Source organism: Macadamia integrifolia, chromosome 3 (assembly GCF_013358625.1).
Source record: "Macadamia integrifolia cultivar HAES 741 chromosome 3, SCU_Mint_v3, whole genome shotgun sequence".
Lineage (NCBI taxonomy): Eukaryota > Viridiplantae > Streptophyta > Magnoliopsida > Proteales > Proteaceae > Macadamia > Macadamia integrifolia.
The window spans coordinates 29608130-29621344 of NC_056559.1; the positions used below are offsets into that span (position 1 = coordinate 29608130).

Genomic DNA, 13215 nt, shown 5'->3' on the forward strand with positions numbered 1-13215 from the left:
TAAAAATAAAAAAAAAAGGCTCTAGAAAGAATTATGAGCATTGGATGCGAAAATGACTTGAGAATGCGTGTAAAGATGCAATATATATTATCTCATATCTCATTTAAAATGTTTGTTTCATCAATGGAAATGAACGATTCAAGAATTGGATTGGAAGGCCTGAGATGATCAGAAGGATTCTTTCTGGGGGATCCTCTCTATCTCTCTCTGGCTTTTAATTGTGGAGATTACGGAAAATCTAGTTAACTTTTTTTGCAGATTGTGTTTAAATGATTGGAATTATGCAGTTGTAATCTCTCATTAGTTGATATACTTGATGAGTTCTCTCCATCTAATACTTCAAAGTTTTGACTTAAACCCTCCAACATTCTACATATTTGGTGATGCCTTTTTCATTTGTAAATTGTGAGAGATGCTAATTTCATTTTCATTGCTTCTCCAATCTAATATGATGAGGAACTAATGAATGAAAAATGTGAAATAAAAAAAAAATAATAAAAATAATAAAAAAATTCTTGCCTACTTTGCATGGATAGAGAAGGGAGAGGCTGAAATGGTGCAACATGTCAAATTTAAAAGTTAAACACAATAATTTAAACCCTTATAATTGGTATTTCCCTTGTTTTAATTGTAATCCATCTTGGTTTGTATTTCTCCACACAAATTTAGACATCTTAGATCTGCCACATGGCAAAGACCCCTTCCTCGATGGTCTATGCATTTACCATATCCAATCCTTCTCAAGAGCTTTATCCCCCAAAAAGAAGAGGGAAAAAAAAAATCTCAAAAGGGGTTGTGCTCCCACTCTCAATACTTAAGAGTTCCTATAAGAGGAAGTGTCTTATGATTGTCAAATTCAAATATTCTGAAAATGCAGACCAAACCCACACCCACCCAAAACCAACCCCTCACCTTTTAATAAAATATATATATATATATATACATATATTAAAGAGGTGGGGAAATAGAGGGTAAATTTTGCCTTGAATACTTCTATTTCCATTCCTTTCCATTGTATGCCTGATTGCTTACAAAGGTGGTGAGCCATTACAAATCCAACAAAATGAGCAAGTCAAGAATCACTGCTAGAAACATGCACACATAATTCCCCTCTCAAGTCTGATCAGCGTTTGCCATCTGCCCTCTCTTAATTATTCCCTTCCAAATCCCCCCAAATCAGCCAACATAATTAAGCCAGCCAAATAAATATGAGATATGGGGACCTTAGCCTTATTATATACATTATCACCACAAAAACAAAACATGTGGGACCCTCATATTTCTGACACCACACGCATTTTATACCGCATGATTTGATTGATGACCAACCATTATTCATCTTATTCTTTTTTTCATATAATTCCAAATTAAGATGAAAAAAAAAAAATAGTCTCAACATTAATTTATGATAAAAAAATTTATACACAGCGGTATACGTATATAATAGTCGTGCCTTCAACTGTTGGATGAGTAATTAAACTTTTGTCTCCCCCACACCCATCCAACGGTTGTAAGGTACGACCATATACATACTAATGTGCATAAAAACATGATTATTTATATATTATTATCTATAATTTTGGTTTAATAAACTCATACAATTGATAGGTACATACGGACAAACCATATTGTGTAATATGATATGTATTTATGTTTAATATATAGTTAGTTAAGATGTGTACAACAAAAATACAATGTTTTGGTATTGGTTTAAAATGGATTTGAACTTACACTTAAAATGGTCCAAAGTTTTGGAAAAAAAATGGAAAGAGAAATAAAATTGAAATACAATAATACAATTTAGAAAGGTATATATGGGGTTGAAAAAAATACAAAATAAAAAAGGATAAATGTACATTCGTGTAGAGAAATATTTATTATATTTTTAAGATTCAAAACTTTCAATTTGTCTTTTAAAGTATGTTTGACTTATTCAGTTCAAGTTGTAATCTAACATTTTCTTTCAACTTTTGATTCAATTTTTAGTTTTAGTCTAACATTGAAAGGAAAATATGAGAGAGAATTTCAAGAGAATTATTTTTTATCCCTAATTTCTATAATTTTCTAGAATGAAGTTTTTTTAGGTTAAAAAATAGATATACATTGTATTATAATGTAATTTAAATAACATGATTTTTTTCCTATATCTTTTAATGCAATTTAAGAAAAAATACATATAAAACAAAATAATAATAAATCATATTATATGTGCTTTATACACGTTTTAACTAGTTAAAACAAGATTCCCATATTTTTATTATATAGATGAATATGTATAATAAAATTATTCAATCATTTCATTTTATCAAATTTAACGTTAACTGAATTAGTTAAAATTTATAGGTTTCAATGCAACAACATGATCTAGTTAACCACTCATATTTTATTTACAAAATCATGTTATCAGATTTTTTTTTTTTTTTTTTTTTTTTTTGTGGAATATTTTATCAGATCTAAAGTACTTGTTCGATGTAAGAAAGATATTTTTATAAGAATTAAAAAATTTCATGACTCAAATCTTTAGCATTCTATTATTTATCACATATATTTACTATTTAGACAAAATGTCATCACCTATTGTCATTAAAATACAAACCTCAGGGTAGAAGAGAAGGAAAGAATTTATTGTCTATTGTTGTCCAATGGTAAAATCTGTCACCGAGACCCGTGGTTTACCCTGTGACAGAAATTAACTATTTGTGTCCACTCACGCCTATGAGCTTAGCTGATTTTTTATTTATCAAAAATAGCTTTTTAATCTCTAATAAATAAGCCTAATATGTCCAATCGGTTTTGATATCTGTATCAGCACGATACCTGATATTGATTAGCTATAATCCTAATATACTCACGTTCCACGATCTGATCACTTATATCAAGTTGCTAGGTAATACAAATTTAATAAAAAATAAAAATTAATTTAAATACTTAATACATTTTTTTAAATTTATATGATATAATATATACATTAATACATCCGGGGGATAGCGTAATTGATGAACAACTAACTTAGCATGAGTCATAACCTATAATACACATCCTAAATTCAACTTCCATTAAATACACCTTAAACCACTCACACGAAATGTTTAGTGTATTAATATTCATTTATGTATTAAAAAATATATATATATATATATATATATATTTCCACATTAGAGGCCAAAGAGATGGATTTTTTTTTCTCCACTATTTCTTCTCTCTATTTCCATGGATTTTGTCCATTTGAAATCTCTCTAATTACAAATTACCGTAACCAACCCCCCCCCTCCCTCTCCTTTTCCTTCCTTTCTCCCTGGAGGATTTTCCAAGTTTCAATCCAGAAAAGGAATTTAAAAGTTAAAAAAAAAAAACCCTAAAAAAATCCTAACTAAGCCGGTGAGATAACAAAATTACCACCACACTGTACTAATTCAAATAAAAAAAAAAAAAAAAAAAAAAAAGAAACTCGAGAGAATCTGAAGCTGTCAAGCTACGCGTCTTTCTTGAGATCGACAACGACCACACTGACATTGTCCGTGCTATGCCTAGCAAGGGCCACCTTAGTCAGTAACATGGAGGCATCGGAGGAATTGTCGCCGACGACTCCATTTCCCGCCGGAGACAAAGGAGGTGACGGAGCTTGGCCAGAGAGGCACATCCGTGCAATACTACAGGCGGTATCGTTGGACACTACGTCCCATAACCCATCGCTCGCCAGTATCAGGCACTCATCTTCTTCCGTCCGATCAGTTATCGTCACCTCCGGTTCCGATATCACGAAAGGCTTCAAGTAATCGTCTCCTATTGCTCTTGACATGGCCAGAACTCCAAGAACTCTTGGTCCATCCCAGTATATTACCCGCCCTCCGGCTTCCTGTATCCGGGCAAGCTCGTCCGGCCGATCGGGCTGTGAACCACATAAAAATAAAACCCAAATTCAGGAAAAATAAATAAAAATCTTCTGTCGCAGATCCCAAGTTCTAAAGAAAAAGGACATGACAAGGAAAGCAAATTTGTCATCCTATGTTTAAATTATTATTGATTGAAGAAAGGCGCGCGAAATGAAGAGGCGATGATACAGATCTACTGTTTGAATCTCTTCAGGTTGATCAGAATGTTTCGATTCGTACTCCCAACGGATCAGTCCAACGGACTAAGAAATCACAGATTCAATACAAAGAATTCCAATATTTGCCAGAGAATAGCTCCAGAGAATCAATGAACCCCCTTCAGGTACAGCAGAGAACCAGACGCGAGCTAAGCATCCGGTTCCAATGGCTAAATCCATAACAAGAAGCTAGCCCCAAAACAAGGTGATCACGACTCGACCGTGAATTGATACATCTAACCACATTTTTCTGGTTTGTTTTGAGAATCGAGCCATCAAACACATTAAATTATGTGAACTCCAGATCTAGCGAAGTTTCCTTCGTCTTGTTTGTTTTCAATTTTCTACACTGGCCTCTTCAAGTTTTTATTAATATTGAATGCAGAGATTTTATAATAAATTTCGATAAATCTCATTATCACCTTATGATCAGTGGAGAGCGGAACGGCCTTTCCAGCACGGCTCAGTACGGCACGAGAATCACCACAGTTAGTGACGATGATCTTGTCCGGAGTTACGATGGCAACCACTGCAGTTGATCCTACGGCGTCGCACTCTTGCGTCTGGAGTTCGCACCTGCAATTCGTCCTTGGTACATCGCTACTTTTTTCCGACACCTCTTTGTCCATACGAGAGAAACTTCGCTCCATCGTTTCCTTCCACTCTATTGTAGTTACTTCCCGATTCTCCAGCTCTTCTTTCACTAGCTGATGCATTCGCTCTTTACAAGATTTCGCTACCTAAAACCTTCAGGTCAGTTCCTGTATAAAAACTCAATTAACGAGAGAGAGAGAGAGAGAGAGAGAGAGAGAGAGGAATAAGCATACATGAGAACATCCATGACCATCGTAAACGGCAAAGAAATGCATTCCAGAGGTATGCAGACTATCCCGCCGGCAAAATGAGGGATGAATTGCCACTGCATCTTCCATATCTCTTCTTCGGCCACACACGGATGTGATGCCGTACTTGGGGCACTGTTCTAACATCACCGGCTCGATCGGGACAGTATCCGAGGGACTACAAGGACTTAAGGACGATCGCACCGGCGACCCACTCGAAATCGAATTGGAGAACTCGGTCGCTTCCGATGATTCGTTCTCCGCCTCTGAATCCAAACGATGTTGCAGAACCTCCAAAGCACCACCACAGTTCCCAACTACGTTCTCGCACTCTCGCGGTGATGAATCCGAATAAACATCTAGCTTCAAGCGTTTCCGTCCATCTTTCGGTGGTAAGGCCATGCCTGCTATGTACTTGAATCTACGGATCTCCATTCTCCGTCGCCTCGCAGCTCGTGAAGTAGGCTCACACGACGTTGCCGAATCACTCTCACCGACAACACAACATATTTCCGCCATTGCTGCTCTCTCCCCGTCTTTCGATCCTCCAAAACAACCGAAATCCAAAGACGAGACTCAAATCTAACTCGAACTCGAACTCGAACTCGATTTCAGTTCTAAAACATAATCAGAGAAGAAGATAAGAGATTAGAATATGGAAATTCTCTTCGAAGAAAGCTCACATGAACCCCTTACGAACGCCCCATGGACGCCTTTTAAGAGAGGGGACATCCATGAAGAGGTCTTTCTCTTTCTACTGGGACCCAAACAGAAACGGGCAGCTGCCCCTAACAATGACGGGCGGCTCGACAGGTACAGTCGGTGTAACGTAGTGCTTCTCCGCCTACTCAAGGCCATCTCCACCGTCCATCTCACTACTCTCCTACGCAGTAACACAACACGTATAGACCGCTTCATCTCTTACCGTTGAGACGTGGCCCAATCACCTGTCAACACGACGACTAAGAAGACCTGCCCTTTTCTGACACGCATGTGGTCCTAGCCTCCTAGGTAACCTCTCTCTCCAATCTCCAGCAATTCGCTTTTTCGCGGGCTTTTCTTTCACCATATTTTATTTTATTTAAGGAGGAATACCACGTGTCACGATCGTGGTATTAGAAGAATGTCATACGATTTAATTATTCCAGCTGTCCAATTAAAATCGTCTACGTAACGGTGGGACATTTTGACACGTATGAGCCCATATGTCCAAATCGTGAATATCTGAGGTTTGGTCATATTGTTTGCCGGACACGTGTCAAAAAAGACGTGGATCAGGAGACCCCGACCTCCTTCATCGCAAACCTCTCATCCCACCCCACAAATCAAATAAAAGGAAATTATTTACTTAAACTTCACTGTATTTGCTAGCTTGCGCTGATGGTATATGATTTAGGGAAAAAAAAAATCCTTATTTTATTCTACCATGTCCCAGGGAAGGAAAAGAAAAGGAAGAGGTGGTACTTTTATTATTAATTATTTAAAAATGGGAATGTACCTTAAACTACGCGTGGCTTTGATCCGCAAGCTTCTTCGAAATTCTTTTTCTCTTTGTTTAATAGTTAAAAATAAAAAGTATAATTACAGGTGTCTATGAGTCCGGATTTTAATTGTTCCACCATTTTAAGACTAAGATTAGAGAACAACCGGTCCTGTACCTTCCAATTTGATTAAATATTATCCAGTCCGCCAAAGATGGAGAAGCGCGAAATGTTTAAAATGCATTTTGTTATAATTAAAATGATGAATTGAGGAATAATCTTCTTTAACAAGTGAGGAAAACTATAAAAGGTGCCACGAGAGAGTGCTTTACGATGAATTTTAATGTGTTCTTTAGTAGGTTGTTCTAACATGTGTTATATTTATTCTTTTAAAAATAAGAGTTGTTAAAATGATTTAACTAGACTAAGAACTGAACAATTACGGTAAGACAAAACCCTAACATCAATTCACCCTTTTGGTTAAAATCGTTGAGATGCCATGGGGTTGCAAGAAAAATTAGTGGATTGGGCCAGCCAAATTGGCTTTGATATGGTTCGACTACATTGATATATCGCTTGAGCTATACATGTATTGATACTAATATACTTAATTAACACTAATACTAATACGAATGGTATGAAATCCAGAACCCAAAAGGAGGCGATGAGGTACGCGTCTATGGCCCCTGGGTTTAAAGCGCATGAAAAAATCTGTGTGCGTCTGTGCGGTCGCTGGTTGGACGAGTCAGTGGGTCAGTCATGAATGGATGTCGCAGATGGCAAGGCCCATGGTCTAAAATTCCGAGACTGGGACACTATGGAGTACTGAGTGAGAGAGAGACAGAGACGTTTATGAAGTTTCGGTGTGAATTACTGTGATTGGACAACGTGGATGATGGAGGGGATTTAGTTTATCTGGGTAACTGGGGAGAAAAGTCGTAAAGAGCGGGTTGAGCGCCACGTATATGACATGGTTTGTACATGAAGTGACGGGACAGAAATCCCCACTAGCACGTGACGAAGAGAAAGGAAGCTTCATTATTCATTATTTCATTACTTAAATACTCCCCCCAGTGTACCGTTGTCATGATCAGAAGCAGGATCCATGGATGGCCATTGTACCACGTGTCAAAATTTAGGACAATTTTTCTGTAAAAACAGAAACGACCTTGTCAGTCTCGTCGTAGTTATTAAATTCGGATGAAGAATTATTTGGATTAATATGTTTCATTAATTCAATGATTTGATTAAAATATCGATAAAAAAATATAAATAATAAAATTCGAATTTTAATTTAGATTCAAGAATTATTTATTTATAATAATAAAAAAATAGATAAAAAATTCAGATGTTATTTTTAATATTTGTAATATCTGTTTCATATTATCTATCAATTATCATATGTACATAACATGCAAATGATATAAAAATAAAAAATTTAAATTTTAAAGATAAAAATATTATATTTAATTATTTTTTTTTAAATTCATTTATTATTATTCAAATAATTGAATCAAATAATGAGAAATTGAGAGGGGGGACTGAGCACAAATTCAGTTAGACCCACGTCACCTATCATGCATGTTCACCTTAAAGACTAGAGAAAGAAAGTAACGATTATAAGACTTAGTCAAACTAAAATAGAGTGAGAGATTATTTTTTTTCTATAAAAATGAGAGATTACCTCATGAAAATAAATTTGTTGGTTTCTATTAAAAAAAAGAAAATTAATATTAGGATAATAAATACATAATAATCACACTGTTTTTTAAAGGCTTATTGACTTATTCAAGATAAAGTTTTTTTTTTTTACATGGGATAAAATTAGGTTATAATTCGGACAAAATTTGGTTCGACCAAATTATTCATGAATTTTAAAAGTCTATAAAATTTAAGAATTTTTTTATTTAATTCAAATTCAAATAGAATTATTCGTAAAATTTTGTTTGACAGAATTATTCGTGAATAATTCGAAAAATTTAATAATAAGGTCTCATGTGAACATAATACTGGTGCACATGAGAATGAAAAAGGTAACATGGTCTTTTTCATCGCCTTGTGTCTGACGTAACACAATACCGATAAATGTTTTTTTTTATAAATCTTTTTGACCATTCATGTAAAAAAAAAAAGCAGCTATCCAATAGGGGCGAAAAGTTCCTTAAATCCTCGAGGGCCGGTTTATTTAAAAGGGTTTTGGTGGGATGAGATTAAGGGGTGGGATAATAATTATACGAACTATACCATCCATCAATATTTAAATTATTTATTTGACCGGGATGGAATTATGGGAAAACATGTAGACAGTTGCCCACGTGGACATCAATATCTTCCACCAAAGTCCCCAGTAAAAGTCCCACCAAATTTTGGTGGGGACTTTGGCAAAGCTCATCGCCCCACCAGCCGCTGCAACCACCATCACCAGCTGTCAACAACATGTCCCCATCGACGGACAGCGACGGCAGCGGCAGTGACAGCGACGGCAGCGGCAGTAGCAGTAGCAGCAGCATCGGCATCGGCATCGGCATCGGCATCGGCAGTAGCAGTGGAACCGACGGCAGCGGCATCTCTTCTGTCTCCTTCGTCTCCTCCTTCGCCTCTTTCTCTGTCTCCTTCTTCTGTCTTCTTCTTCTTCTTTCTTCTCCTCGTCTCCTTCTTCTTCTCCTCCTTCGCGTCTTCCCCTGTCTTCTTCTTCTTTTTATTTATTTTTTATTTTTATTTTTTGGGTTAGCGAATCTTCCTTTGTCTTGTTCTTCTTTCTCCTCTTCTTCTCCTTCGCGTCTTCCCCTGTCTTCTTCTTCTTTTTATTTATTTTTATTTTTTGGGTTAGCGATTCTCCCTTTGTCTCGTTCTTCTGTCTCCTCTTCTTCTCCTCGTCGCGTCCTTCGCTTCTTCCTCTATTTGATAACAGCAACTGAAGGCTGAAGCTACTGCCCAAACGAACCCAAAATCTGAAGCAGGGCAGACTGATGAGTCTCAGAGAGTTCCATTCCTTGAAAAACAATGATGAAGGTTTCCGCAAACGCAGCGATGGCCCTATAGAGTTCTTGCTCTCGTTTATTTAGTTTCTTGATTCTGTTTATTATTTTTAATTAAACAGAGGCACTCAATCATGCGAGCTGGGGTTTCAGCAACCACTGTCGAAGCATTGGGGTTTTAGAACTCCGATCAGCCCATTCTTTTGTTCTTTTCCTCTTTCACTTTCCTTCTCTCCATCTCTCCTTTTCAACCAAACGCTGGTGGGTGGAAACTTCTCATTTTACCTCAACTTTATTTTTCCGTGTCCTTCATCCCACTCATATGTGAGTACCACTCTGACAACAATCTCACCCCGAACTCCCCACTAAACAAACGGCCCTAATTGAATCCTATGACCTAAAAATTCAACTCAGGTCCAATTTAATTTTACCAGGTTTATGTTCAAGCCTAACCTGACAAGTCAGGTTTATACCAATTCAATCCATCTCTAATTGACTTTGTCAAGACAGAATTGAGTCGAAATAAGTTAAGTTGAGTTAGGTTGACTTTAACATTTACAATGTTTGGATTAATCTTAACACATAATTGAGGTTTCAATCCAAATCTGACTCAACTTTGACATAGAATAGAGGTTTTTCAACCTTAATCCATCATCAGAGTAAAAAAAAAACTTGGTCCAAACTCTAATTAGACCAAGGATGTCTCAAGACAAGTTGGAAAAAATATTTTTTTTTGTTATATTTACAACTAAGGAATTGCTCAAGGAGACTTTACCCACACACAATAGAGGGAGAGGGGGGATTAAAAGAAATTCATGTGACATGAGTTGATCCCTAAATCACAAACGTAACACCTGCTCTACTCAATTTTGACAGGTTAAGATTATCAAGGACAAAGTTTTACCCCTAAAAATATCTAGGTTGTGTTTGGTAGTCAAGGGAAAAAAAGAAATTAAAAGAGAGAAGTACAAAATTTGTATTTTTTTCTTGGTTTATGAAGTTCTCTTTGTGCTTCGTATGCCTTAAACTAGAGGAAGATTCAGTTTTTGAATTTCAAATTTTATATTAGGAATTGTGAAGGTCTTTTTTAATAAAAAAAAAAAAAAAAAATCTTACCAAAAACATAATAAAACATGAGGAAACAAAAAAAAATTTTATTTTCTTCTTTTCTAATACTAACCAAACATACATTTTTTTTTTCACCATTTCATTCATTTTCTTCTCTCTTCTAAATTTTTTTTTTGTTTTTTCTTTTCTATTCTTCTCTTCTCTTCTCTTGGCTACCAAACATGGCCCTAATGTCAATCTACGCCAAGACATAGGGGTGTCAATCCTGAGCCTGCACCGGTAGGCCTGACCGAGCCTAACTCGCTTAAGGCTCGATCTGAACTGGCCCGTTTATTAAAGGGGAGTTCATAGTGCAGGCCATTAGCCCGTCGGGACCCGACTGACAACTCATTTAAGAAGCCCGTTAGAACCGACTCATTTAGCACGATGGCCCGACCCTCTTAAAAAATACCTAAATACTTATTTTACCATTAATACTACAAAATATGAGTAAATAATGTATAGGGCTAAAATATCCACATTCTAAATGGGACATTCAATTGTTAAAAAAAGTATAATTCTTGCAACTTAGATTACATTTTAAAGAAATGATTCCCTTTGATATATATAAATATATATCCTTTCGATCTTGTTAAATGGGACATTCAATTGTTATTAATTGTTCAATTGTTAAAGACATGATTTCCTTGGTTTCGGAATTATGAATGTTATCCTTTAGTAGTTTTAAAGTCAATAGTTTAATCTCTGTAAAATAAGATTTTAGGGTAGATACGTCTAAAGCCCGTTTAGAATTAAATAGGTTCATAGCCTGTTTAAGGCCCGTATAAACCTTATTTAAGGTAGTCCGATTAAAACCCGACATTGACCAATTAGATTACAAACCGTACCATGCCCCCCAAATCTAAGTCTGTTTAAATAAACAAGTACTTACAGTGTAAATATTTCATATCGCCAAACTAGATTAAGTCCGATGAAGATCGTCCAGGCCCGGCCCGACCAATTGACACCCCTACCAATACATCAAACTTTTGATTCGATTTTTTAATCCATGATCCCGACCATTCGTGAATTATCAAATGGCCACTTTTTAATTTAAAAAAAATAAAATAAAAGAAAGAAAGATAGCGATGGAAATGGGTCAATTGGGAGTAATACCAAGTGTCGTGTTTGACTTGCTCTAACGTGTCAGAAATTTTTCAAAATTGGACGTACGTACGTGGAGTTCAGATACTGCTTCTGTGACACAGGAGAGCCATCCCACGAGGCCACGACTCATGCTGGCGTGGGGAGCTCCTGACACTCATGATGAGTCATTAGCTTCCCGAGGTGAAACGTGTTAAGTACTCTGCGGCGCCTCGCTTCGACTTGTCACAGGAAGTAGTGCAGTCTGGGAATGCTCCCCACGGGTGCATTCATGAACCACGCAATGTGATATCATCATTCATTCATGCTTCATCCTTCATGCTTCATGCATGCTTCATGCATCATGCATCATGCATCATGCATCATGCATCATGCATTATGAGATTAAACAGGAAAAAAATCGTCTGTAATTTCGATCTCGTACAATTCCGTGAAATATCACTTTCAGGAGATGACACATGTATTGATACCAATGCAATGGTCCAGATCTGATTTAAATGCCTCTTCACTGATTTAATATTTTATTAGTTATACCAGATCTGGACCATTGTATTGATATTAATGCACGTGTCATCGCCTAAAGGTAATATTGTACAGAATTGTACGAGATCGGAATTGCAGACGATTTCAAACCGACACATGTGCAGTCTACTTAGGCTAAAAAAAAAAATTCTGACTTTTTTTTTTTCATTTTATGAAAATAAAAAATAGAATCTTATGTTTTACGTTGGTGTTTATATTTCGTTTTTCAGTTTTTCCGAAATGAATCGGATGAAAAACAATGTTAAAAAAGAGAAATGTTAGAACACGATAACTACGTTCTCTCATATTTGAGTTTTATTTTAAATAAATTTTTTACATAGAAATAGAAATTTATAATTTTGGCACAAAATGTCATTTCTAAAACATAATGATTACGTATAATTTATTCATCTATTCAATGGAGGTATTGATTTAAGAATTTGAGTCAGTTGTATTAATACCCGAATTTGAAACCAATATCAAAACGGTTTTTATCAGAAAAAAAATCTAAACTGATAGAATCGTATCAAGTTGATGTTTAGTTGTAATTTCAAAATGTTTCATTTTTCTTTAATGGATTAAGGGCATGGCTTTTGGTTCCGTTTTGTCAATCTGATTATATTAGTCTGTCAAACAACCAGTTTAAGTTATATTTGGTCAATATGTTTTGCCTTAAAGATAGGGTTTTTATGTTTTTTCAAAGGAAGGGGAAACCAGAGAGACCCACAAAAACTGGAATGAGGATTTACCATGTGTCCTTAATAAAGATTCTAATACATAGCTGTGAAATCATAGTCAATGGATGGGAAATTTTAACGCTAATTTTTTTTTTATTGTTGAACTATGAAATGTACCTTACCTTTAATGGTCTAGCATAAATGACTTTACGAAAAATGATGAGGAAAGATAAATTGATTAGAAGATGATGATTCATGTAGGCTCATTTAAAAGTGTTAATCAATTTAACTTTGATGTAAATGATTTGATAAAATTAAAATTGAATTATTTGATAAATGGTTTCATATATTAAAATTGCTTAAAATGAATTCTTTATATTTTTTACTTTTTGTCATCTAAACATATTTTTTTTT

General features: G+C 35.5%; 1 protein-coding gene across 1 annotated transcript; it reads right to left on the bottom strand.

The window, feature by feature from the left end:
• Positions 1–3187: 3187 nt before the first annotated feature.
• On the bottom strand, positions 3188–5623 carry LOC122073066 (protein phosphatase 2C 37-like). The gene is made up of 3 exons (XM_042637572.1): positions 4918–5623; positions 4513–4830; positions 3188–3889 (listed from the first exon to the last, which is right to left on the bottom strand). Exons 1-3 carry the CDS (start codon positions 5449–5451, stop codon positions 3473–3475), a joined length of 1269 nt encoding a protein of 422 aa, XP_042493506.1. The 5' UTR covers positions 5452–5623; the 3' UTR covers positions 3188–3472.
• Between the last annotated feature and the right edge of the window lie 7592 nt (positions 5624–13215).

Excerpts from the sequence above, each read along its gene's own strand:
- LOC122073066 (XM_042637572.1), bottom strand. The coding sequence starts at position 5,451 with ATGGCGGAAATATGTTGTGTTGTCGGTGAGAGTGATTCGGCAACGTCG. Across the intron at positions 4,831-4,917 it reads ATGGTCATGGATGTTCTCAT|GTAGCGAAATCTTGTAAAGA; the intron begins GTATGCTTATTC and ends TGAAGGTTTTAG. Across the intron at positions 3,890-4,512 it reads CGCTCTCCACTGATCATAAG|CCCGATCGGCCGGACGAGCT; the intron begins GTGATAATGAGA and ends TGTGGTTCACAG.